Source organism: Centroberyx gerrardi, chromosome 3, assembly GCF_048128805.1.
Source record: "Centroberyx gerrardi isolate f3 chromosome 3, fCenGer3.hap1.cur.20231027, whole genome shotgun sequence".
In the NCBI taxonomy this organism is placed as follows: domain Eukaryota; kingdom Metazoa; phylum Chordata; class Actinopteri; order Beryciformes; family Berycidae; genus Centroberyx; species Centroberyx gerrardi.
The window spans coordinates 32,650,900-32,675,485 of record NC_135999.1 but is presented as its reverse complement, the minus strand read 5'-3'; the positions used below and the strand labels follow the sequence as shown (position 1 = coordinate 32,675,485).

Sequence of the window (24,586 nt, the reverse complement as noted above, 5' to 3'; positions counted from 1 at the left end):
ATACATGGAGAAACCGAAGCCGAAAAAACGGCTTACATCTCACCTCAAACACCGACTGAATTGATTGATGTTATTGGGAAGAGAATGATACAGTCCAGGCTTGTTGAAGAGATCAAGGATGCCACCAAGATTTACTCCATCCTGGTTGTTGAGGTGATGTCACATGTGGAACTGATGTCACTCTGTTTTGTACACAGAGATGAGAACATTAGAGAAGAGCTGCTGGAGTTATGCAACTTGCCAAGGATCACTGGTCAACACATTGCCACTGCCATAAAAGAGTTCTGAGCCACCTGGGCATTGATATATCTGACTGCAGAGGGCAAGGGTATGATGGTGCAAATAACATGAGCAGTGACAGTTGGAGTCCAGGCATTTATTAAGAGGGATGAACTAAGGCTGTCTACATGCACTGCAATGGACACTGCCTGATTGTTGTCATTGCTCACTCCTGTTCCCTTTCCACAGTCCATAATACTCTTGACAAGATGAAATCCACCGTCATGTTTTTCACCAACAGCCCCAAAAGAGAACATCTGCTGACTGAGATTGTGGAGACCGAAGTGCAGTATGTTGGGAAGAAGAAACTGCTAGGCATGATGCTTGCAGTCATTTCTATCAATGCTTTAGTCTTCATTGTGAAAGCACTGGAAGTCATTGCCTTAGGTCTTCACACTGGAGAGTACAGCACACTGGATGGGAGGGAAAGTACAAAGCAGAGGCCATGGGACATTTGTCTGGACTCTAAGACTTGGGCTTCATTCTCACCATCTATACTGTCTACCAGTACCTGTTAAGCTGCAGAGCACATCACTTGAGATCATTCAAGCGTTCAGTATAGTTCATGGGGTGAGCGGTTTCTACAGCCATCTGCTTGAGTCAGTTGATGAGGACAGAATCTACCAGCAAGCAGTCTGGCTTGCTGCTCAAGCCAATGTAGACGCTAGGTTTCATGCCAGGGTTGCCGGGAGGCAAATGCACAAGGCAAGTGCTCCTGCAGAAACTGTAGAAGAGTACTTCCGATGAAACATGGCTTTTCCGCTCCTTGACCACATCTACACAGAGTTTGATGCCGGCTTTACCTCAAGATTAGTGAGCTCCTCTGCCCTGCTTAGGCTAGTTCCCTTTGTACAGTGCCAGGAAGGTGTTACAGGCGACATCTCTGCTGCAGTGGAATTCTACAATGACCTGCCATCACTAGAACTGATTGAACAGGAGCTCAAAAGCTGGAAAGTGAACAGAGACGCCACAGGAAGAAAGGCTAACCTCATGTGCCCGGGCAATCAAGCGTGTGTGATTTGTGTGATCCTGATTTATGTGTTGCTTGTGTATTTTTTTTTTAACTTTATTTTATGTGTTGTTTTGCTATGTTGCGTGTGTACTGTGTACAGCACGGAGTCCAAGACAAATTTCCCAAAGGGGACAATGAAAGTATATCTTATCTTATCCAAATGTTCACAAGCTTCTCAAAATAAACACTCTTTGAAGATTAAACACTTTCTTGCGCACCAGTATGAGGGAAGAGGTTGTCATTCAAATACATTACAACATGAAGGCAGATCTGGAGGAGGCAGTGGACATATTCTCTAAAGCTACACCTAAGGCTCCGAATATCACTGTACTTCCTTTTGACAAGGAAAAACAAAGCCTAAACATTTTTCTTTACTTTGCACTTTGCTCCTTTTAACATATTTTAAAATGTAAAAGAAGGGAGTGACAACCCTGTCATATAAGGTTTTATTGAGATGAATGTCACTGAAATGCACTGAAAAGCAGTGAATGCAACCAAAAATAAAAGTAGGCCTAACTTTATTTCAAAAGAGGTTTTTCTTGTATTTCATTTTGTTAATGTTTCATATATTGACTTAGGAAATTCTTAGAGCAGGCATGTAGCAGATATTCAGAATAACACTCTAATGTTCTGGACAAGAAGGTGAAAAATTGGCACCTGATTGCCATGGTAAATAGTGTATTGGTAGCCTGTAGTAGGTCAAAGGCTGGTTTGCATAAGGTTGCTTGTGCTCGGAAAAAAAAGATCCGCTTTTTGGGAAAAAGACCCCTTCTGGTAAGCTGGCTATGGCCCTGGTGTATGCTAACGTGTTAGAATGGAGCCTACTGTCACTCAACATAGTGCCCAAAGTATATATATTAGCATGGTACACCAGAGTCAACGATCTACCAGGGACACATGAATGATTTTGGTGTCTACGTTCTCATCACTATACTACATTGACTTTTTGGGAGTTTGTCCATTGGTCACCTTGCCCAATATCTGACGAGACGGACACCAAAATTATCTCTCTTCCTATGTTGAATAATTGGCTCATGGTTATCTTTGTAAAGCTTATGTCTTGTCATTGTATGGACATGGACATGTATTTTTATATAACATCTTTATTTTACATATTGTGTTGCAGTTTTACAGTAAAATTGTGCCAGTGAAGGTCAAGAATCCAGTGTTGTAACTTTAGATAGCCGTTAGCTATCTGCCAGTTCTAAAAAGGCCAAATGGAAACATCACATCTCAAAATCTCTCTCTCTCACTCACACACACACACACACAAACACACACTTACACAAATAAATGATTTCAGCACGCCAGCTCTTCTAAGTTGTAATCAGCCCAAATCCTCAGTCCATATGTCATGACTGTCCCTTCCAGTCACAGCGCTCTTTTATCTTTTCCACTTTAACCTCTCAGGTTTGAGTCTCAGGTTCATAAATGTGAAGAAATTAAAATCCATAAAACAAGACCTAATGTGTTTCTAAAAGTACAAAGTGAATGTTTATTACGGATGCTATAAGTGTAAACTGCAGTACTATAACCTCAGTATAATAAACAACAGAACAGAGTGAATAACAAAGCAAGTTAACAATATACAACATATACTTTATTTTACAACATATACTTTACATGATACAAAAATATTGATCACAGTGTATCTTTGTGGAAAAGATTGAAATTGCAATAAAGAGGTTGAAAAAACACATTTAATAAATTATATAATCAATACCTGACATAAGAATAATAAGACATAATTAATACAAAAAAAAAAAAATATTTTAAAACAAATTATTTAGACAATATTTTAAAACAAATCTCGAGCTTCAACTCTTTCTTTCAGTCCTTACTTCCATTTTGCTGCGTTTTCGGGGCACTGTGGTCGATCTCCCATTAAAACGTCCTTATAACCAAGATGCCACATTTCCCACTTTAAGACTTTTCCCCCGAATCACCAGTTTCCATTTTCTGCATTCCAATCACCAAAGTTTCCCACATTTTACCAGGGCCAGGGTCCGCTCCATCCAACTCGACTCCATCCATCATTTATTTTTTTTTATTTTTTTTTTCATTTTTAGCAGTCGCCACAGCTGACGGAGACACTCATGACCGGCAGCTCTTCTGGGGATGGACGATGAATCATAGTCGTTAAGCTCGTTATCAGCTTGTTAGCATCTCATTAGCATCTCATTAGCTAGGGGTTAGTCCAGCCGTCTCCAGTGGGAGGGGATGCAGCGACACACCTCCTCGCTGAAGGAGAAACCCGGATCACACCTTCGCCTCCTCACCTCGCAGGGAGGCCGGTGACAACTACAGAGGGAGAGAAAGACAGTTTATAGTTTTAACATCACTTCATTGCAAAATAAACAGCAACAACTCATTAGCATTTTAAACCTTCTGGGGTTAAATATGTATTATTCAAGCCCCAAATTATGCTCAATATCTGCAGATTTTAGGATTACTGTTAACGTCACTTCACTCCACCTAGATAAAACCTTATAATTCCAAGCTCATAATTTATTGTAGAATTGATTAATAATACATCAGATTCCACACAAGTATGCGTATCATTATTATTATTATTATTATTATCCTGGATTTTAGTGGAGAGTTTTGATGTCCCATGGTCTAAATCAGTGGTTCTCAACTATCTGTATCAATGAAATCAGCTGCTGTAGTGTTTGGTTGGATTGAAGACCTGACTCCTGGGCCACAATGGCACATAGTTGAGAACCAGTGCGGGCCTAAAAAGACAAACAGCAGTAACACATTTTGTGGGTTTTAAATGTCACAGGTTATAACTAAGGTTTAATTTTCATAGCAGCAAAAATAAGCCGTAAGAAATACTACTATCAATTATTTTGTCTGGACAGGAGGGAAACGCTGAAGTTACGTTTCTCAGTTTCACTACACATGCTGTTACAGCTCTTTGACTTCCGCACACAATACTGGCAGCTTCAATCCAAAAATATCAGTATTGGCCTTCAGAAACAGTCAAATCCCAGTCCAGAGTCAAGGCTAGTTGTCCAACCTTCAGATGATGGATGGAAAACGAGGACCAAAGTCAAGGAAGCCAAAACAACACATGAAAAGATGGAGAGTCCTTCTGACGTATGACTTACGTACTTCATCAAGACAACAGAGATTTCCATGAGTAGCGTATAATTGCCATATCTTTTCTGACTACATGGGTGTTACTTGGTGGCTGAGAGAATATTTAGTCATGGTAGCTTTGGGGAAACCTATAAACACACACTCACACTCTCTCAAACACACACACTCGTACTCACATACACACAGAGCCAGATCCCAGACACTAGATTCTTACTGCTATGCTATACTCATAAATCACTCTCAAACAGGGTCACAAAGGGTCAAGACTGGATGGGTACGTGAGTGTGTGTGTGTGTGTGTGTGTTTCTTCCTGTGCAGGGAGAGGAAATGGTTAAGTGACAGCTAGGAGAAGTCATTAGCAGACTGAGGTCTTGTATTACAGACCAGGTTCACAATACCAACCTAGCACTGCCTAACCAGGTTGTTCCTCTGGCTTTTAACACACACTTAGCTAGTAACATCACCAATGTGTGTGTATGTGTGTGTGTGTGTGTGTGTATTGGAGTAGGGGTAGAACCAATTTCAGGGGCAGAAATAAGCCTACTGGAATTCATATGTGAACTACAAGGAAAAGATACAAGACATATTTAAGTTTTGATCGATACTTTGTTTTACCTCGCATCTCCAAAATATAAATTTTCATCCAGAAAAATGGACTTGCTTTTAGTTTGACCACCATGTATTTTAGAGTTTTTTTTAGAATTTGAAAGGGTTTCATCAGCAGGAAGGAGTCAGTAGGAATTTCTCAAACCACAGAGAACCATACAATCCTTCAAATGAAGTATAACAAGAGGCACTTATGTTCTGCCTAATGTCCTGCCATAATCGCCATGATATATTAAACATAACCAAGTATGTTAATGAGGTAATTAATGATGACATTTAGTCTTTTGTATTATTAATATTGGGTATTATTCAGGAGAAATACCATCTAGTGGTATACCATCCCAGGGTTGGTATGCCAGGGTTAGAGGTTCTATTCCCTATAGCAAGGCATTAACACTTCTTGGGTCAGGGGTTCTATTCCCTATAGCAAGGCATTAACACTTCCTGGGTCAGGGGTTCTATTCCCTATAGCAAGGCGTTAACACTGCCTGGGTTAGGGGTTCTATTCCTTAGAACAAGGCACTAACACTGCCTGGGTTAGGGGTTCTATTCCCTAGAGCAAGGCATTAATATTGCCTGGGTTAGGGGTTCTATTCTCTAGAGCAAGGCATTCATACTGCCTGGGTTAGGGGTTCTATTCTCTAGAGCAAGGCATTAACACTGCCAGGGTTAGGGGTTGTATTCCTTAGAACAAGGCATTAACACTGCCAGGGTTAGGGGTTCTATTCCCTAGAGCAAGGCACTAACACTGCCAGGGTTAGGGGTTCTATTCCTTAGAACAAGGCATTAACACTGCCAAGGCTAGGGGTTCTACTCTCTAGAGCAAGGCATTAACATTGCCTGGGTTAGGGGTTCTATTCCCCAGAGCAAGGCATTAACACTGCCTGGGTTAGGGGTTCTATTCCTTAGAACAAGGCATTAACACTGCCAAGGTTAGGGGTTCTATTCCCTAAAGCAAGGCACTATCACAGCCAGGGTTAGGGGTTCCATTCTCTAGAGCATGGGTCTCAAGCTCGCGGCCCGAGACGATATTTTGTGGCCCCCACCTTAATATGAAAGTTTAATGTTAGTGCGGCCCGCGAGTTTTATATGGATGGCACTTTACAGTATTGTGTGCGGAGCTGAACGAACCTACCAATCACGGTGGGGTATATGGCTCTCGGGGGTGGGACATCGACCGGGCTTGATGCAAGCAGAGAAACATTTCTCAATGAGTGAAAGTTACAGCAGCGTTGCCATGGAGAGTTTTCTTCCGTGCCTGGCTGGCTGCCTCGTTTCTATTGGGCACACGCGGACATTCGTCCCAGCGCGCTGCGTTCACAACACTTCCAAAAAAAAGTTTTTAAAGTTGCTGCCCAGCGGGACATTATACGTATATATGTCTCTCTCTGACAAAATAAATCAAAGTGATGCGTACGCGGCGGGATAAAAGAAAAGTAAGGAACTCAATGTAGCCTAATGTAGTCTGCAGTCACATAGCGACACCTGTCCGTCGGCGATAACAGTCCCCAGTAACCCGGACCAATTATAGGGTCGCACCGTTATTTGTGGGTCATTATTTTTTATTTGCATTGCCTCACACGATGAACACTACATATATTTCTATATGATGTCATTTGTTTTTTTTGTTTCTATGACTACTGCCAGGTCTCTAGCAGCAAGGAGTAGGCAAGAGAAGCCATGTTCAGAAGAACAGTTCATGTTCTTCAATGTTCCATTCATGTTCAGGACAATTCATATTCAGAAGAACCCATTGAGGTTAAAGAACTGTTAATAAAGACGTTTAAATCTTATTTTGTGTTAAAAAATAAAAATAAAGACATTTGAGAAGATTGGAATTTTTTTAACAAAGCTTTTCTTGTGGAATACCTGATGCGGCCCAGCCTCACCCAGACTCTGCCTCCAGCGGCCCCCAGGTAAATTGAGTTTGAGACCCCTGCTCTAGAGCAAGGCACTAACACTGCCAGGGTTAGGGGTTCGTTTCTCAGTAAAATGCATGCCCTCATGGTATTGTCAGCCATTTTGGATAAACGCCTCCACCAAACAGAGGATGCTGTTCCTGCCTCCATCCCTCCTTACCTGCATGTAGCTTGGTGGAACCTCCGTCCTTTTAGGAAACACCTATTGGGCGACTCGTTGCATTCGCAGGAACACTTTGTCTTATTGAGGGGCTGGTGCCTCGGACACGTCTTGTTGCATGTGCACTGACATGTCTCCTTATTGAAGACATAGTTGGCCGGACAGGCGGAGGGTTGCGGGACGTTGCAAACGCACTGGCAGGTGTTGCGGTCAAGGTGTCGGTTAGGGCCGCAGTCGTGAGTCCGGTACCCGCGTCGACACACACACTGACAGCTTTCCACATCCAATTCCTTATCTGGGCCGCACACATCCGTCGCAAATATGTCTGTAGGGATGGAGGGAGGGGGATGGAGAGACAATGGGAAGGTTGGTTATTCGTAAGGAGTCTGGAATTTGATGGCTACAGAGAGAGAGAGACATGGGTGGTACCACTCACTTGACTTTTTACGTTTTCTTGTGCTACAAAAATACTTCAAAATGTATCAATTTGGGGATTTTTGGTCTAAAATCTAAATCAGTGGTTGTCAAAGTGGGGTCCAGGGACCCCCAAGTGATCTTGAGGGGGTTCCAGAGGTCCCCAGCAAAATGAGGAATAATTTAATTTCACTGAATTTCACTGGAAATTATTATATAAGAAGGACTAATCATATGTAATCATATTTTTATACTATCTATACTATATACTATCATATGTTTCATTCTCACCAATATTATTTTCCCACATTAAGTGTGTAAATCAACAACAACTAAGACCTAATGTGGGTTATTTGAGAACCCCTGATCAAAGTGGCTTGGCAATTGAAGAAATTTATTTGAAAGAATAAAATTCCAATAGCATCTAGTTTGAAATAGTATTTACCACCTTTACTCACTTGGGTTACATTGACTCGCTGGCAAAAACATTTCATATATTATTCACGTTTCATTTTTAGACATTTTCAATACATTTCTTTTCAAATTTGCTCTAATTTGACCTTTCTTGCCAGTAAATCTACCAGGTCCATTCAATACAACTTAATGGGATTTTACCGCTACTACTACTACTACTGCTGCTCCCATGTAATTAATAGTACAAAATTTGAAGAAATGTATGTACCTTTTAAAAGATAGTGGGTAAATGGGTTAAGACAGTGGCAAAATGAAAACACTGGATTCTCTATATTTTAGGGATACTGAATAGTTAATTTGACACCTCTGATCAAATGCGACAGCGACATGCATGTGTGTATTTGACAGTGATGTTTATGACAGTTACATACATGTGTGACAGTTACAATAAATGTACTGTATGTATATATGCAAAGCTGCAGTGGAGGGTAGCCCCACCTTTTACCTATTCACCCACCTTGTTATTACCTCCGCCAAGGAGGTTATGTTTTCGGTGCCGTTTGTTTGTTTGTTTGTCTGTTTGTCTGTTAGCAGGATTATGGAAAAACTACTGGCCCGATTTTCATGAAACTTCGTGGAAGGGTGTAGCATGGGCCAAGGAGGAACCCATTACATTTTGGAGCGGATCTGGATCCGACTGACGAACAAGCAATAATAGCACAAGCCTTGGCGGAGGTCCGTGCCCTTCTAGTTCATTTAGTTTTCAGGCTGACATACATTTTTATGATGTAAATTCATAGTATAGGGTAAGTAGCATAGTGATTCTTTTATGAAAATAGAATTGATTTTAGTTTATACTGCTGGTTGTTTGCATGTTGATGATCACTCCCTCAGTTTTATTTACTACTACATTACTACATGTACCTGCTATGTGTTTATGTGACAGGTACATGTATTGTATTTGTTTCAACAATGTGTGCATATGTGAATGATGTGTGCATGGCTATGCAATGGTTACATGTGCAGATGTGGCAAGTTGCTGCTGTACATGTCAAAATTCTTGAAAAATTCCTGAAGCAAAAAGTAATAACCTTTGCAAAACACTGTCCCAAGTGTTGGCTGTTGCTGAAAATCTTACACAACTACATATAAAAGTTGTGTTTGTGACAGTTTGTTTGACATCACTGATAAACTATGAGATTGAGACCTTCCTGAAAAAGACTACTGGCGATGTTCTCTCTTTTCTCTCAGGGATAACACAGATGGTTTTCTTTCAATACTGGCAAATCATCTTTTAGCTGAGAAACAGGGAGAGAGAGAGAGAGAGAGAGAGAGAGAGAGAGAGAGAGAGAGAGCAAGCAAAAGTTCTGGCAAATGGAGCAAAATTCTTGTTCCGACTATGCGTGTGTGTGTGTGTGTGTGTGTGTGTGTGTGTGTATGTCTCCTGATGAACAGATAACAATGGTAACAGAGACACACAGTTTACCACTGACAAACAAACTGCAAGCTGTGTCTTCTCCAGAACTGCAGCATGTGCTTACACAGAGTGTTTCACAACTTAAATCAATATAATAGAGTTGCAATGGAGCTTTATTTGCCCCCTGAGGACGACTGTTTTCAGGCTGAAAACAAAATCGATCCCCTCAGGTAAACAGTATGAAGCGTTTCATTCCAAAACGCTATATATCTGTTTGAAAAGACAAAAACACAGTAACTATTAGCAACTTTAATACCGCTACATTCTCCATTTTCAACACAGCAACAACTACTAGCAACTTTATTACATCCTTCTTTATTACAATCTCCATTGAGATTGGTCCGTCCGATCATGCGGTCAGCTAATTTCAACTTTAGAAAGAATTCCACTCAAGGACAATTCAAGGATAATCAACCACCAATACAAGCAACTTGACCCAAATAATATTTGACAAATGTGGTCCAAGTTAGATTTGTAACACAAACACACATACACACACAGAGAGGAAAGCCTATTTACTTGTAGTATATGTCTACTGAAACTGTTTTTATCTCAACTACAGTGAAGCCAAAGGCAAATTTCCAGAAATGGACAATAAATCATCTATCTATCTATCTATCTATCTATCTATCTATCTATCTATCTATCTATCTATCCATCTATCTATATAGATACATAAGATAATGATTTTTTTTTTTTCAGCATTCTCCTGTCTACTATTGAAGTCACTTTTCTTGAGTCAGAAAACAAAAAACAGCATTGGTGATGGGACTTGATTCCACCCAAGCGTAGGGGGTAGATTCCCATTGATGTTAGATTCACCACATTGTTATAAGACGACAGCACAATAAATAAGCTTGTGTACTCAAAACCACAAGTCTCTGCTTCATTTCAAATCCATTGAACCGTGCAGGTTGTTTTGGAAACTTTTAGAAAAAGCAACGTAAATTAGAATGGGAGACTGTTAGAATTCCACTGGACATGCTGTCGAGTTCAGCTCCCTATAGGAATAATGTAAGAATGTAATTTCTGCTTTGAGGTTAATTTTTTTCAATGGCATTTGAATTGTTGATATCCATGTACAACGTTTTCTAGAAAACAGTTAAATCATGAAAAACAAATTTCAGGGGGGAAAAAAATAGTCCACTCCTGATCTCAGCAAGCGCTTGGTTTAGTAAGATGAATTTCTTCATAAGTGTAACCATTAGAGCCACACATTCCCACATAAAAAGCCAAATAAAAAAATTGAACATATATCATTCTGTCATATGCCATGATTGTGATGTGGTTTGTGGCTTATGGATGAGGGAGCACTCAGATTGGCATGGCATGTTCATATTGACATTTGCCCCAATGTATGATAACAAAGGCTTTTATTATGCAGGATCACATAGTGCTGATGCATTGCGGGTTAGCTGTGAACCTACTGTGTTTGATTCGAAGAAGCTTTATTGACATGACAGTCGCTGGCAGTGGTCAGTTGTCAGGAAACACAAATACATAAACACACACTTACTTACTGGTAGAGTGGTCAATGTGGTCACAATGTAAACAAAGTTGTTCTATCTCACATGGGACCCAAGTTTTGGAAGAACCTTTACTATTGTTTTTGGGAAGCTCAGACGCTTTGTTTCTAATGGGAAACATCACATTTTACGGGAAAACATTTCACTTCAGCACCAAGAGAGGTCTTTGACCAAAACCGCCAATAAAAGAGAGAAAAATAGACAATTACAATTTAGGCATTACAACTGCACCGGGCAATTTTGAACATTGGCGACCCCAAATGGCAATGAGAGGTAACTGTTTGAAAAATGTTAACTTTGGTACCCAGAAATCCTGTAAGGTGGCGTCAGTAAACTGCACACAGCACGCTCATGTTTACCAATCTGGCCGGTCTGTGATGCTTTATACCAAAGATACCAAAGGGATGAGAGAGGAAAAGATCTAATGGTGATGAGTCCAGCTTTCTCTGCACGGAGCACTCACTCATTGCGGTTTAGGAGAGACTTTTGGACTTCACTCTTAAGTTTGGATTTGTCACTCCCGGTGTATGGAGTAGATTTCCCACCGGTGTCCATACAAAAGACAAGAGGAAATAGAGTGAAACTATGCCGTCTCTATTAGAGGGAATTGGACGCTCTTCTGTAGCCCCTCTTTGTGATTCAGGCTGATAAAATGGGTGTATTTTTATTGAAAGATCTTGTCTAAGGCAGCTGTTCTTGTCCAGAGTGTTTTACAGTGAGCAAACAGATTATTTATTGTGAGGATTGAAGCTGGGACCTTCTGGTTACAGGACAGTCCCTCTAACCCCTAGGCCACCCTGCTTCCTGTGAGACAGTCCTGAGGTGGAAAACATGTGCAGGAATATTTTAACCAAATTTCAAAATCTTTGGCTTTGACGTCTGACTCTACAAAGAAAGACGCAGTGGTGTGTCTCTGCGTGGTTAACTCTTATTTAACCAGGCAAGTTAACTACGAACATATTCTTGTTTACAGTCATGGACTGGGAAAGTGCAGTGGGTGGGAGAGTCACACGCCTGGCAGCTGCCCAATACAACCACAGTCCTCTACTGTTGGCCACTGAGTAAGCTTTCTTGAGAAAACCCTGTAAAATACAGATTTCGAGAAGAGCCAGCGTTCAGTTGTTTTGACAAATCCTGGCTGAATGGGGGTGACACCTCAGCGGGACTAAAAATCAGAATGGCAATGGTAGATAATACTGTTTATAATGCTGTAACTTCAATCTTTACTTTCTCTTAGTGAGTTTTTTTTTCTTTTTCCTTTCCTCCTCTCCTCTCCTGTCTTCTCCCTACATTCCTCCACTGGGACTTAATGGCTATAGCTACTGTCTGTAGATTTAAACACACATATATCATAAGACATCTAGCAGTCCATTTTTATCTAAATGTCAAACTTATTAGAGATTTAAATGCTCCTTAGTCAGCCTAATGTGGAAAGGAAATAGTGCATGATTTATTAATAATAAGAAGAAGAACAATAAGAATAACAATAATAAAGCATCTATATCCTATAATGATTTTATCCAATTATTTATTATAATTATTTATATCCTATAATGTGTGATGGCTGCAGTGCTGCAGTGTTTGGTTTGAAAAAAAGCTAAGTCTCATCTACAAGCTTACATAGGTAATTTGTTTTGCACTTTTAATACATACTGTGTATGTGCAAGTGTATGTGTGTGTGTGTGTGTGTGTTTGTATGTGTGCATGTGTATGTGTGTGTGTGTAGCTGTGGAATCCGCTATGTTGGGGTCTCTGCATTCTTCTGTCTCTCATTTGTTTACACTGAGTCCACAGAGTGTTATTATAGCGACACACACACACACACACACACACACACTCAACAAACACATTCTCCATTGCGGTCATAAATACTCCTCAGTGACCACACGAACATTCTCCTGTCACAAACAGTAACAGGAGAGAAAGATGGCTCAACTAACAGTGCGTGTGAATGTGTGTGTGTTCACTACGCTGTCACTGTGTGACTCACATGCCTTCACAAGAGCAGAAAACCCCAAAAAGTGGTCACTTTTATTTTTTACTGGAACTCATTAGCCAAACAGTTATCTTTAAGGATCAGGGTGAACAGTGAAAATCATTTAAGATTAGGCAATGAATGTAGGCTGAAGTGGTAATCCTCGAGTTCGTGTTTTTTTTTATTTTATTTTATTTTGTCTCCATCTTTGCTGTGGTGTTTCTGCACTGCACTTCCCAGAGATCACCTGTCAATCAAACAGTGTGTCTAGTACTGTGTCGTCTTTTTCCTTGGATTCTCTGTTGATGCAGTTTGAGTTTCTGTAGGTGACGCTGTTTTCTTTGTTCAGCCATTGCTGCTATCACTGCTTACGCTAACTACCCAGTTCTCTCCAAACAAATCGCTGTTGCTGTTACCAGAAATGTTAAACGCATCACAACTGAACTGACTGAAAAGATTGGACATCACACACTTAATGCCTGGTATTCACAGATTTATTTTGGCTTGCATCGTAGAGGTGCACACACTTGGCAACGACGACCAGCTGAATTTGGGGATCACACACTTGACGACCAGCTGAATTTGGGGAACACGCACTTGGCAACCACCTGAATGTAGGAATACTCACTTGGCAACCAGTTGAGTTTGGGGAACACACACCCGGTGACCAGCTGAATTTGGGGAACACTCACTTGACGACCAGCTGAATTTGGAGAATACTCACTTGGCAACAAGTTGAGTTTGGGGAACACATACCTGGCGACCAGCTGAATTTGGGGAACACTCACTTGACAACTAGCTGAATTTGGGGAACGCAGACATGACAACCAGCTGAATTTGGGGAACACACACTTGGCGACCAGCTGAATTTGGGGAACACATACTTGATGACCAGCTGGATTTGGAGAACACACACTTGACGACTACCTGAATTTGGGGAACACACACTTGACGACTACCTGAATTTGGGGAACACACACTTGGCGACCAGCTGAATTTAGGGAACACATACTTGATGACCAGCTGGATTTGGGGAACACACTTGGTGACCAGCTGAATTTGGGGAACACCCAATACAACACCCAAATCTGCTGAAAACACAAACTACATGAAAGAATTTCCTGGCTTTTGTCGGTCTATGTTCAGATTTGAGTGGTTGACCAGCTCACATTACAGAAGGATGTCAAGACTTGTCCAGATATATCGTCGTAAATATCAAACAATGATCCCAACTGGATCAGGACATCAGACAAGAGATTAAGGTCCTGAACCCTCATACACGACAAGATCATCTGTGCGGCCGACAGACTTGGCTTGATCTGGAAAATCAGTCGTGATGGCAAATTGTTGCTAGAACCAACCTAAGTCATGTAGTGTGTCCCCAGCCTTAGGTGTGCCTGGCTCACACTAATAACCTTCCTGGCTATTTTCACCAAGATCCCCAGTTAGGTTTTATTGCTCGTGGTCAAGGTGCCAAATCAGAATACAACATTTAATGTTAAAGCAGATTCAACAAAACTGATAAAACAAGGTCGTCATTTTACCTCATGTTAAAAAGAGTCCATAGGGACAACATGTGCTCCTGTACCTTCTTGTCTGTATTTGTGTCAAAACACATTGTAATCTACTCTCCACAACAGTTGCCTGATATTTATAGTTGTCCTCTACCTCAGTTTCCTTGTCCACTCTCTAGCTCACAATGTTCAGATCTGACTCGAGATGCGACTGCACCTTTCTCCGCAACCATAACAGTCATAACAATATCGCAAGGATGCCTGTATGCTATCTAGCAATTTGGCTGGGATAGCAACTGCTTCGTTGGCATTGGTTTTGTCGGTATTTCTTGGATGTGTTGGATGCCAGTGTGTTTTTGTAGCTACGTAAACAGCAGCAGACAAGGCTTTCCAAGGGCGTAACTTTGGTTTGAGAAGTGGGGGGGACACAATAAAACGGGGGTCTGGGGGTACTCCCCCCCACAAAAATGTGCGATTTGAATCCCATTTCCTGCATTTCTACATACATTTAGGAAATAATTAAATTGATCATCATGCTAAATTCTGCCAGAATAGTACTAAATATACATAAGAAAAACTGTCTTACTTTCTGTATTGTTTAACCCACAACTTTACTGAACTTCACATGTTGAGTTATTCAATTATGGATATATATATATTTTGAAGAATAGGACTGACAGATCTATGGTACATTATTGTGGCACTATTGATAGATAATGTGTCATTTACAACTTCAATCACAACAAACATATACAAAATGTATCAAAGAATATGAAACTTTTTTTAAGTTAAGTTTTTTAGAAGTCACACACAAAGAGCACTGCCAATGAATGTGTTAGCTTTTTTGTGTAAGTCTAGTGTGTAGTTATCTTTATTATGAGTTTTAATATAAGGTTTAATTTACACTCGTTTTAATATGTGCTGACTCCGCCCACCCGGGCAAGTTTCGTGGACCCTATCCTACAGTCCCTACTCTCAGCGGAGGGAGGGGGGCTACGCTGTGTGTGGGAAGCGCTGTGATCATCAGACCTCTCTGGATTAAACAAGCAAGTAGAGAAAACCGGCATCAGCCGAACCAATTTATTGCCAAATGCTTTGGGATTCAACACATTAACATTGCTTCCCACGGTCAGAAAAAGTCGCCAGATTTGTCGCTAGTCGCTTTTGAGAAATAAAGTTGCCAGGGGGGTCTGAAAAGTCGCTGAGTCTAGCGACAAAGTCACCAAGTTGGCAACACTGGTCCACAGACGCCAAAATGTACTATAGAACCGCGTAGGCAGGCTGTCCGTGTCTGTTACTCGTCCGTGGCAATGTTTTGGAGTATATCAGGGCCTTACAATCAGCAGCTCAATTCACATTCTCAGCCAGAATCTGACGGCTGGCCAAACAGTAGCGTATTAAGCACGATTTTTGTGGTTAAAAAAGTGGGGGGGACACAAACAGGATTTTGAAAAGAGGGGGGGACATGTCCCCCCCGTCCCCAGTGGAAATTACGCCCCAGAGGCTTTCTAACAGATGCCAAAAAGTACAATGATGCTCCTAAACCCAAGACTAATAATCATAAATATTCGACATGACCAAAATATTGAGCAAAACAATTAAGATGATCATATCAGCAACAATCGAGCAGCTTGTAGAGCTCACAGGAGCTTCTCAGTGTGTGTGTGTGTGTGTGTGTGTGTCTGTGTGTAACCAATGCTATGTCAACAATAGCTGAATTCATTCCACAGTGTTGCCACATTAAATTTATATTTTCCTTCCTTGAATTACACCTATCCAGGATTCTGTTTGTTTTATTTTTTATTTCATTTTTTTGGCAGTTGTTGGTTATTTCCCTGCTGTTAGACCTAGGCCTACTATCAGCTCCAGTAATTAATACTAATTGTGATGTAATTTACCTATTTTTTTTAGATGCAAAGCACCTCATGGATCCAAATGTAACTCACTCATATATTCATTTATTCATTCATTCATTCATTCATTCATGTTTAAGCACCAGTGAAAACACAGGCATTGTCTCCACTGTATTGTTTTCTGAATCCACTTTATAATCTCCCTAAAATCCCTTTAAGATGTATTGAAGGGACCTGGTAAATTTAGAGCCATTTTGAGAACATTTGAGAAAAGGAAAATGCATTCAAAATGTCTAACTACCTTAAGTGTGTGTGTGTGTGTGTGTGTGTGTGTGTGTGTGTGTGTGTGTGTGTGTGTCTGTGTACTCACCGATGTACTGTGGGGAGGGTCTGGGAGGGGGTGGAGGTGGTAGAGGGTGGTTGTGTTGCATGCTGGCCAACATGGTAACACATCGACACAACCTGCTGTTCCAAGCCTGACCATGAGGACAAGTCCTATTGGCTACTGGACACCTTAAACAGAGAGAGAGAGAGAGAGAGAGGGAGAGAGAGAGAGAGAGACAGAGAGAGAGATTAGAGTGTGTGTAGGCTACATGAGGACGCAACTGATATGGGGTTTTAATAAAAAGGCCAATATGGGGCTGATACGTATATTGGTCTAACCTGATTGTAGGATTGTAAATACCAGTGAACAAGTGTGTGTGTGTGTGTGTGTGTGTGTGCGTGTGTTTCAAAGCATGTACAGCGAGAAGATCATTATTGCAAAGTAAGACCCGACAGGGTGAATCAAGACCTCGACATGAAGTGGCTCCCTGTACCCTACATTATCCTGCTTATTACACAGCTCCTTACCAAAGACATTAATCATTTAAGATGCAATATTGACTTAAAATGCTTTTATTACAAGCTAAAGTAATTTACATGCTTCCATCAAAAAACTAGTAGCTAGTATCCATGGGCTGCACCACAGAACTGTTTGCTAAAAGGCTAAAATGACGATTATGGAATTTTAAGGGTTAACACGTCTGGGCATTAAAGCCGTAAAGTGTGTCACACTAACCCTAACTGTGCAGATGAGTCTGTTGCACGAGTGCTTAGCAAACTGTCAAAACTCAGCTGAAAGCTGACGTTAGCAAACAAGGCTAACGTAGCATTATCAAAGATTGTGCTTCTCTTGCTAGCTCCTCTAGTCAGCATTAGTATATTAGCAATCCGTGGCAGCAAGTGGCAGATTCCCTATTCGTACTATTCTCACTCATTTCTGGTTATGGGAGACAGTTGTTAATGTTATACACTAAATATACTCAAATAGACCACCGGGAGTACATTTGTAATTTTTTTAATTGAGTGGTATTTCCCTTTTAATAATTATCGACTTTGTTCACAATGCACAAATCTCACATTGTCTTTCTGTCTCAGTAAGTTCTGCTGCTACTGATACTACTGCTGCTATTTTACCCATTCTGTATGCTGGAATCCAGACTTTTTTGCACATTTTCATTCATGCATTTCTACTTAGTATGTCTGAGTGTTGGAATTGTCAGTTGTTTATATAACCCCTGTTAGCTCTATTCTTATATCCTATTATTTGCTGTATTTTATTACTATGTGCGGCAACAACTGCCCAATTTCCCCATCACTAAAGTTTCATCTAATATAATCTGAAACATTAATCCATCCCAATCTTCAAAATGTTTGCAGGGCAGTCTAAATATCACTAAAACTGGTCAAACTAGCCAGAAATTCCTCATCTCTTTCTGTCTGATCTTCAAAAGTTGGCTGGGATAGAAACTGGCCGCTTAATTGGTTCAAGAGACGGCATTTCTCAGATGTGTGTGTGTGTGTATGTCTGACTGTGTAGCTCAGGATTAAGCCTCTGACGATAAGGAAGCTGAAGGACTGTAGACAAATAAACACCTTGATCAAAGGAGGTTTTCTTTTCTACTTCAGGCAGCCTGGGAGGAGAGGGAAATATCAGTGGAATATCTTTGCTAAATATCTCTGGGATTTCTGCTGCCTGAATTCACTGGGAAAAAAATGCTTACAGTAGTAGCCCTTCATGTATTTATACTGCATCTATCCTACACTGGTACTGTATACACTGGTGTGTATTGTAGAAGTCCTCCTTCATATATTTACACTGCATCTATCTCGCATTAGTTAGTCCCTCCAGGACTCCATGGACAAAACTACCAAATTCTGTGGTAATTCTGCAGCTTGGAAGTAATATTCTGCGATTTCCCGGTAATCCTTCATCTTTTGCCAATGACCTGAATCAGGATTAGAGCAGATTTGACCCTGGACACTTTGATATTTCTTGTGACAGAGTATGCAGTGCTATTTGTGACTATAATTCTGTCAAAATTAATGAGTGTGAGGTTGCCTCAATCCTGGCAAGATTCAAGCCAAATAAGGCCCCAGGTCCTGATGGCCTGAGAGGGAGGGTACTCAAGAGCTGTATCTTCCAACTTAAATCTGTTTTCACTAAATTATTTCAATATCTGCTTGATGAACATGTTGTACCCCAGTCCTGGAAACTGTCCACTATTATCCCAGTACCTAAAAAGGCTGAGGCTTCCTCACTAAATGACTTCAGACCAGTCGCCCTGACCAGCATTTACATAGCATTTTAAAGACTTTTGTCACAGTTTGCTTCACAAAGCACTTCTAGTTTTCCCCAATTTGGATTTGTCAGAGTTGTATGTGGCTCCATTGTATCAGGCATCCGCGGTAGGCCTACAGAACCTATTATGTCAATAGCCTAGTGGTCTCTAGTGAAAATTTTTGGGTAATTCATGTTTTGTTGGAGTGAATTCTGAATGATTCCATGACTCGTTAATTTTTCCATGGATGAACCACAATTTCACAGAAGAGTCTGTTTTTTGTGGTAAATTCGACAATCACGGAAACACGGATTGCGGAACAGGTCGTCAAGTGTGTATTCTCCTAATCAAACTTCTTGTCAAATGTATATTCTCCAAATTCAACTAGTCGTCAAGTGTGTATTTCCCAAATGCAACTGTTTGTCAAGTCTTTCCCAGTCAATGCTCAACTTCAATTCAAGTTAATGAATTAAATGGATATAACTTGGTTTCAAAGTTTTGATGGCAAATGATATTAGAGTCAGTGGTTCTTTGGCTCCGCCCACTGAGGTTTAACCAATGAGATTATGTCTGCCTCCAGAGCAGCTCTGCCTCCAAGAAATATTTATAGAACAAAAACTCCAAGCAGCAGATAAATAGAGAGGAAGACAGAAAATAAATGAGACAGTGAGATAGGAAACAAGAGAAATCTACGCATATGCCAAAATTCCAGCCATTTGGATAAAGTTTTAGTGTTAATTGGGTCAAGAGAGGTTTAGGATGCTGATGAGGAGACTGGAAGGAAGCAGATTTGCAGACAAATAAACATCTCCATCAGCGCCAGTGCTCTTTGGTTAACCTCAGTGAGGTGGGGGTGGAAGAGAGAGTCAGAGTGATATCTCTCTTTGGCTAGAACATGTCTGGTACTTGCTATCTTTAGAGAGAATGTCCTTGGTATTTGTTTTCTCTAGTTAAATTGTTCCTGTTTTCTCTCCATCCTTCCCTCCACGCCTCTTTAATTCTTTTCCATCCTCTTCCTTCAGCTTCTCAGTATATCTCCCTTTCTTCTCATTTCTTCCCTATTTGACTATTCTCCCTTACTTTCCCCTTCTTACCTCTTCTCTTCTCAACTCACCCATTCACTCCTTCATGTCCCCTTTAGCCCATTGGATTAATTACAGGGTAACAAGGGTAATAAAATATTTGCAGTACTCCTACTGCTAATATTTTACTATTTTACTCTAGGGTTGGGCTGATATAAGTTTGCTGATATATCAGGCCAATACTGGCGTTTGGATATCGGCCAGTATCAGATATCTTGGATATGATGAATAAAATGTAGTTTGATTACATATTTATTGTAGAATCAATACTACACTGGTTGTCTATGGGAAGCCCTTAACCTAAATTGATTATTTTGCCACATTTTAATCATGTTTACATGTTATGTTTTATTATTATTAGCCTGGGTTTCAAAGGAGAGTTTTAGTGTCCCATGGTCTAAGTGTTGTTTCAAAGGCTTTTCCACCCTGGCAAGCATAAAACTCTGGAGGAAACACCGAATGCTTATAGTTTTTTTAGATATTAAAATTGGACACAAAATACCAGCTATTGGCAGCTTCAATCCAAGGAATCCAGGAACGTTTCCACCCCAAGTGGCATGCTTTGTTGCCATAGAAGCAACCTGATTTCACACAAAAACGTGAAATGAACACAACTTGTTAACAACATAGACTGTAAAAAAAAAGATGGACGTAGTGAGTGTGATGTCACCGATAGGTTTCTGAAGGGCCGTTTTGAAGCCAAAAGATTGGGTTTACGATCGCTGCCATGTTGACATTTTTTGGAGCCAGTGCAGCCAGAGCGACGCCGAGGGTCGTCCGTAGTGACGCAGCGCCACCTGCTATTGACTTGTAATCGGCGACCTGCCGATCACTGGACAGGCGACCTGTCAATTACTAGGAAAACAACCCCGTTTTATAACCGTTATATCCCGTTAATGACACAATTATTTTGAAAATCGCCATACACATTAGAAGAAGTGAAATTGAAATTGAAAAGTGAAATTAGCTACTGAGACCATAACCTCTTGTTAAAAAAATTTATTGACTTTATATGGAATGTTAAGTGATAAAATTCCATTTTCCTAGCACGAAGCGGTTACGTGAAGGAGGCACAACTATAAACAGGAAGCAGTCTCACATTGAAGTAGCGCGTTGGAAAGTAAGGATGTTGTGGTCAGAGTGGTGGATGTGCGTATGTGTTTGCCTTTAATGCCAGTGACTGGGGTTCAATTCCTAGTTGAAAGAAATTTCTACTGAGAGTCTAATTTTCAGCTAAAGTTTTTCTTATTTAATCATGACCAAAGCCTTTTCCAGACCTTTTCCAGAGAAGTTGTTTTAGTTGCTTAACCATTGGCTAAAGTTGGCTAACTTAAATTCGTGTCCTGCAGACTTTTGGTCCTACATGGTGATTAAAGAGCCACACATAGAATAGGTATCTGAATAATCATTGAGGTGGACATGCAGTTTTACCGATATAGACTATATGTATACATAGATATATATATAGAGACAGATATGTTTTTGTCCAGAATTTTGTGACTATCTGTATTGTAGGAAGAGAGATAACAGTGAAACTATGATCAAAATAGTCATTCTTCAACATTCTCTAATTGTGTTAACTTCTTGTAAATGAAATAATGGTGAAGTTTAACAATTCATCAATTTCCTGCGGACCCCCTGGAACCCCCTCAAGGACTCCTGGTGGTCCCCGGACCCCACATTGAGAACCACTGCTGGGGCCGTAATTATGGTTAGTCTATCAAACCTTTATATGGCTTCATCAACAACTTATTATCTGCTTAGACACTATATATTGCTATTCTTCATTAAGATCCACTTTCTGTCCAATATTCTCTCCCTTACAGAAAAAACACATGAATTTCACATGTGGAAAATCCCATGTGAAACACATGACATCACATGGGCAATATGTGCTTTGCACATGTGGAAAAATCCCATGTGAAACACATGAACAACATGAAACAATATGTGGAACATGTGCTTTGCACATGTGAAATGTGTGGTTTTGAAACATTTTCAAGCGCTCCACATGTGGTTCTGGAACATTTTCAGGTCCTCCACATGTTATAACATGTGATATTCATGTTTACATGTGATAACATGTTTTTCCACGTGTGCACACGTGGAAAAACATGTTATCACATTGGAAATTCATGTGTTTTTTCTGTCGGGGCAGGCATACCTGCCCCATTAATACCTAAAACATTGATTATCCATATTTATCAAATAAACTGGTCGTGCATGCTCCCTGATGCCGAATTGCTCCGGAAACTGAATACCTTGTTTGGATTTCCACAAACCACCAAGAAAAATATACTTCCTCTGAATGTACTGTACACACATAGTCAATTTTTTAAAACACCACAGTGCGAACACAGACGTCGGCATAATCCGTAACATTTTGGGAACTGTTCACGTGGACGAAGAGACAGACAGAAGGCGGTGTGTTTGCAGACAGACAAATTGTTTGAAGTGGTTGTGAAAGAGTTTGCCGATGAAAAGGCTGACAATGTGGTTTCAATTATAGTCGGAGTGGCACGGATACACACACACATATACACACCGATGGGGGGTGGTGAGAGAGGAAGAGGGGGAAAAAGAGAGAGAAAGATAGAGAAAGAGAGAAAGAGATGTTCTTGGTAGAAGGCAGAGACTCTGTTCTAGTCTGGCTCGTTCTCTCACTTCACCTAATATGAAACATACGTGCGCTCCATGCTGACGCATGAGTGTGTGTGTGTGTGTGTGTGTGTGTGTGTGTTCTTACATACTGGATGATGATTTGTATGTGTGAAATCCCTACAATACGTTTCCTTTTCTAGCCCTGATCCGGCATGTTTTGCTTTGATTAACACCATTGCTCTGTGTGTGTGTGTGTGTGTGTGCGCCCGCGCGAGTACAGTTTCAAATACTTGGCTGGCTTTGTCAAGTGCAACTCAAGTACTTAAAATATTCTATTTGAAGATGTTTCTTCAACCTGCACCAGTAGTCCTACGCACACTCACACACACACACACACACACATACTCCACATCATTGAGGTCAATAAAAGTCAATGAAGTGGATTTTATGACCCACTACAACATCTGGATAGAAAAAACTAAACCTACCTGGTCAGTACCTGGTAGAATAGAATAGAGTAGAATGGAATAGAATAGAATAGAATGAAGGAGAGTGGAATAAAGTGGAGGGGAATATAATAGAATAGAGTAGGATAGAACAGAATAGAGTCGAATAGACAGAGTAGAACATACTTGAGTAGAGTAAAATAGAGTAGAGTGGAGTAGAATAAAATAGGATAGAACTGAGTAAAATAGAATAAAAAAAAGAGTAGCATAGAATGGAGTAGAATACTATTGAGTGCAATAGAATAGAATAGAGAATTTGGTTAAGCGGTCAGTTTGGATTTTCCTGATTTCCATTCCCCATTAACAGAACATCAGTCGTATTACAGCAGAGTATCATGTTACACATGTTGTAGGTTACATTCATACTAATACTCTCTCTCCTCATGTTTTTCACTCTACCCCCCCCCCCCCCCCCCCCCCCCCCCTCCCTCTCTCTCTAACTAGCTCCCCATGTCTATTCTTGGTTTAGATTTATAGTGGAAGTCTATGGCATATATAAGTGCACATTCCAAATTGAACAGGTCATTACTCTCCAGTAGTGTACCCCCCCCCCCCCCCCCCCCCCCCCAACACACACACACAGAACCGTTTTCAGAGTCTTCATTTGTGTACTTTGATTTCATCTTCACCAGGATCTTAACATCGTTTATTATATTGCTCATACACCTGATTTATAAAAATGAATAGAAGTGGGGAAAAAAAGAGCTGAGCAGGCAGAGTGGCTTCCTTTCCTTCTATAAATTGCAAGTGCGCCTCAGGAGAACTGTGCACATCAATTAGTGGGTTTACAACGTCACAATGTAGACAGGGATTTTCGCTCATGTGACTTTCAGTTGTTGAAAAACGTTCCGAGGGCACCTTGTGTCGTGTTGGTTCTAAAAGACAGCCAATCACAAAGAAGATGAGGCAGGCCGTTCAATTTGACTTCAGCGCTAAAAAGGGATGAGAAAGCAGTTATTTATTAAAGGTCCCATATTCTACACTTTCCAGTGTTTTATTTTATGTCTTGAGGTCCATTAAAAGCTGTGTGTGTGGTGTCATGTACCAAAAACACTCTCAATCCATTTTTACACGTTAATTTTCCAGCATCTCTCTGAGCCTTACCAAGAACTGTCAGGCAAGCAACCAGGACCCAAGAGCAGAAGCGGAGACAGGTAGTAGGAGTGAACAATGCTGATTTATTCCAGCAAGCAGGCAGGCAGACAGGTACAGGATACAGAGAAGCAGATAAACTTACTATACTGACAACAACAGATAACAGCTATGTACACGAGACAGACTTGAATTGCAAGCACTGAGTAACTGGGGCAACAGGTATATATATATATATACATATACACACACACACACATACATACATATATATATATATATATATATATATATATATATATGTATGTAGGGGAGTGATGAGGATCAGGTGTGTAGACTGATGAGAAGAATGGAATCAGGTGTGCAGGTGGAGATCAGGCTGGTAGTTGGAAGTCCAGTTTGGCGCCCTCTGGTGGATGGAACTGGAGTTGTGACAGAACCTCCCCCT

At 40.6% G+C, this 24,586-nt stretch overlaps 1 protein-coding gene across 1 annotated transcript in view; it reads right to left on the bottom strand.

The window, feature by feature from the left end:
- Positions 1–2,939: 2,939 nt before the first annotated feature.
- Positions 2,940–24,586, bottom strand: part of vegfc (vascular endothelial growth factor c) — a 68,414-nt gene continuing 46,767 nt past the window's right edge. Inside the window, exons 5-7 of the mRNA XM_078282615.1 lie at positions 16,625–16,767; positions 7,082–7,406; positions 2,940–3,592 (exon numbers count right to left, since the gene is read on the bottom strand). Coding sequence (XP_078138741.1) covers positions 3,484–3,592; positions 7,082–7,406; positions 16,625–16,767 — 577 coding nt within the window. The 3' untranslated portion in view covers positions 2,940–3,483. The remainder of the gene's footprint in view (positions 3,593–7,081; positions 7,407–16,624; positions 16,768–24,586) is intronic.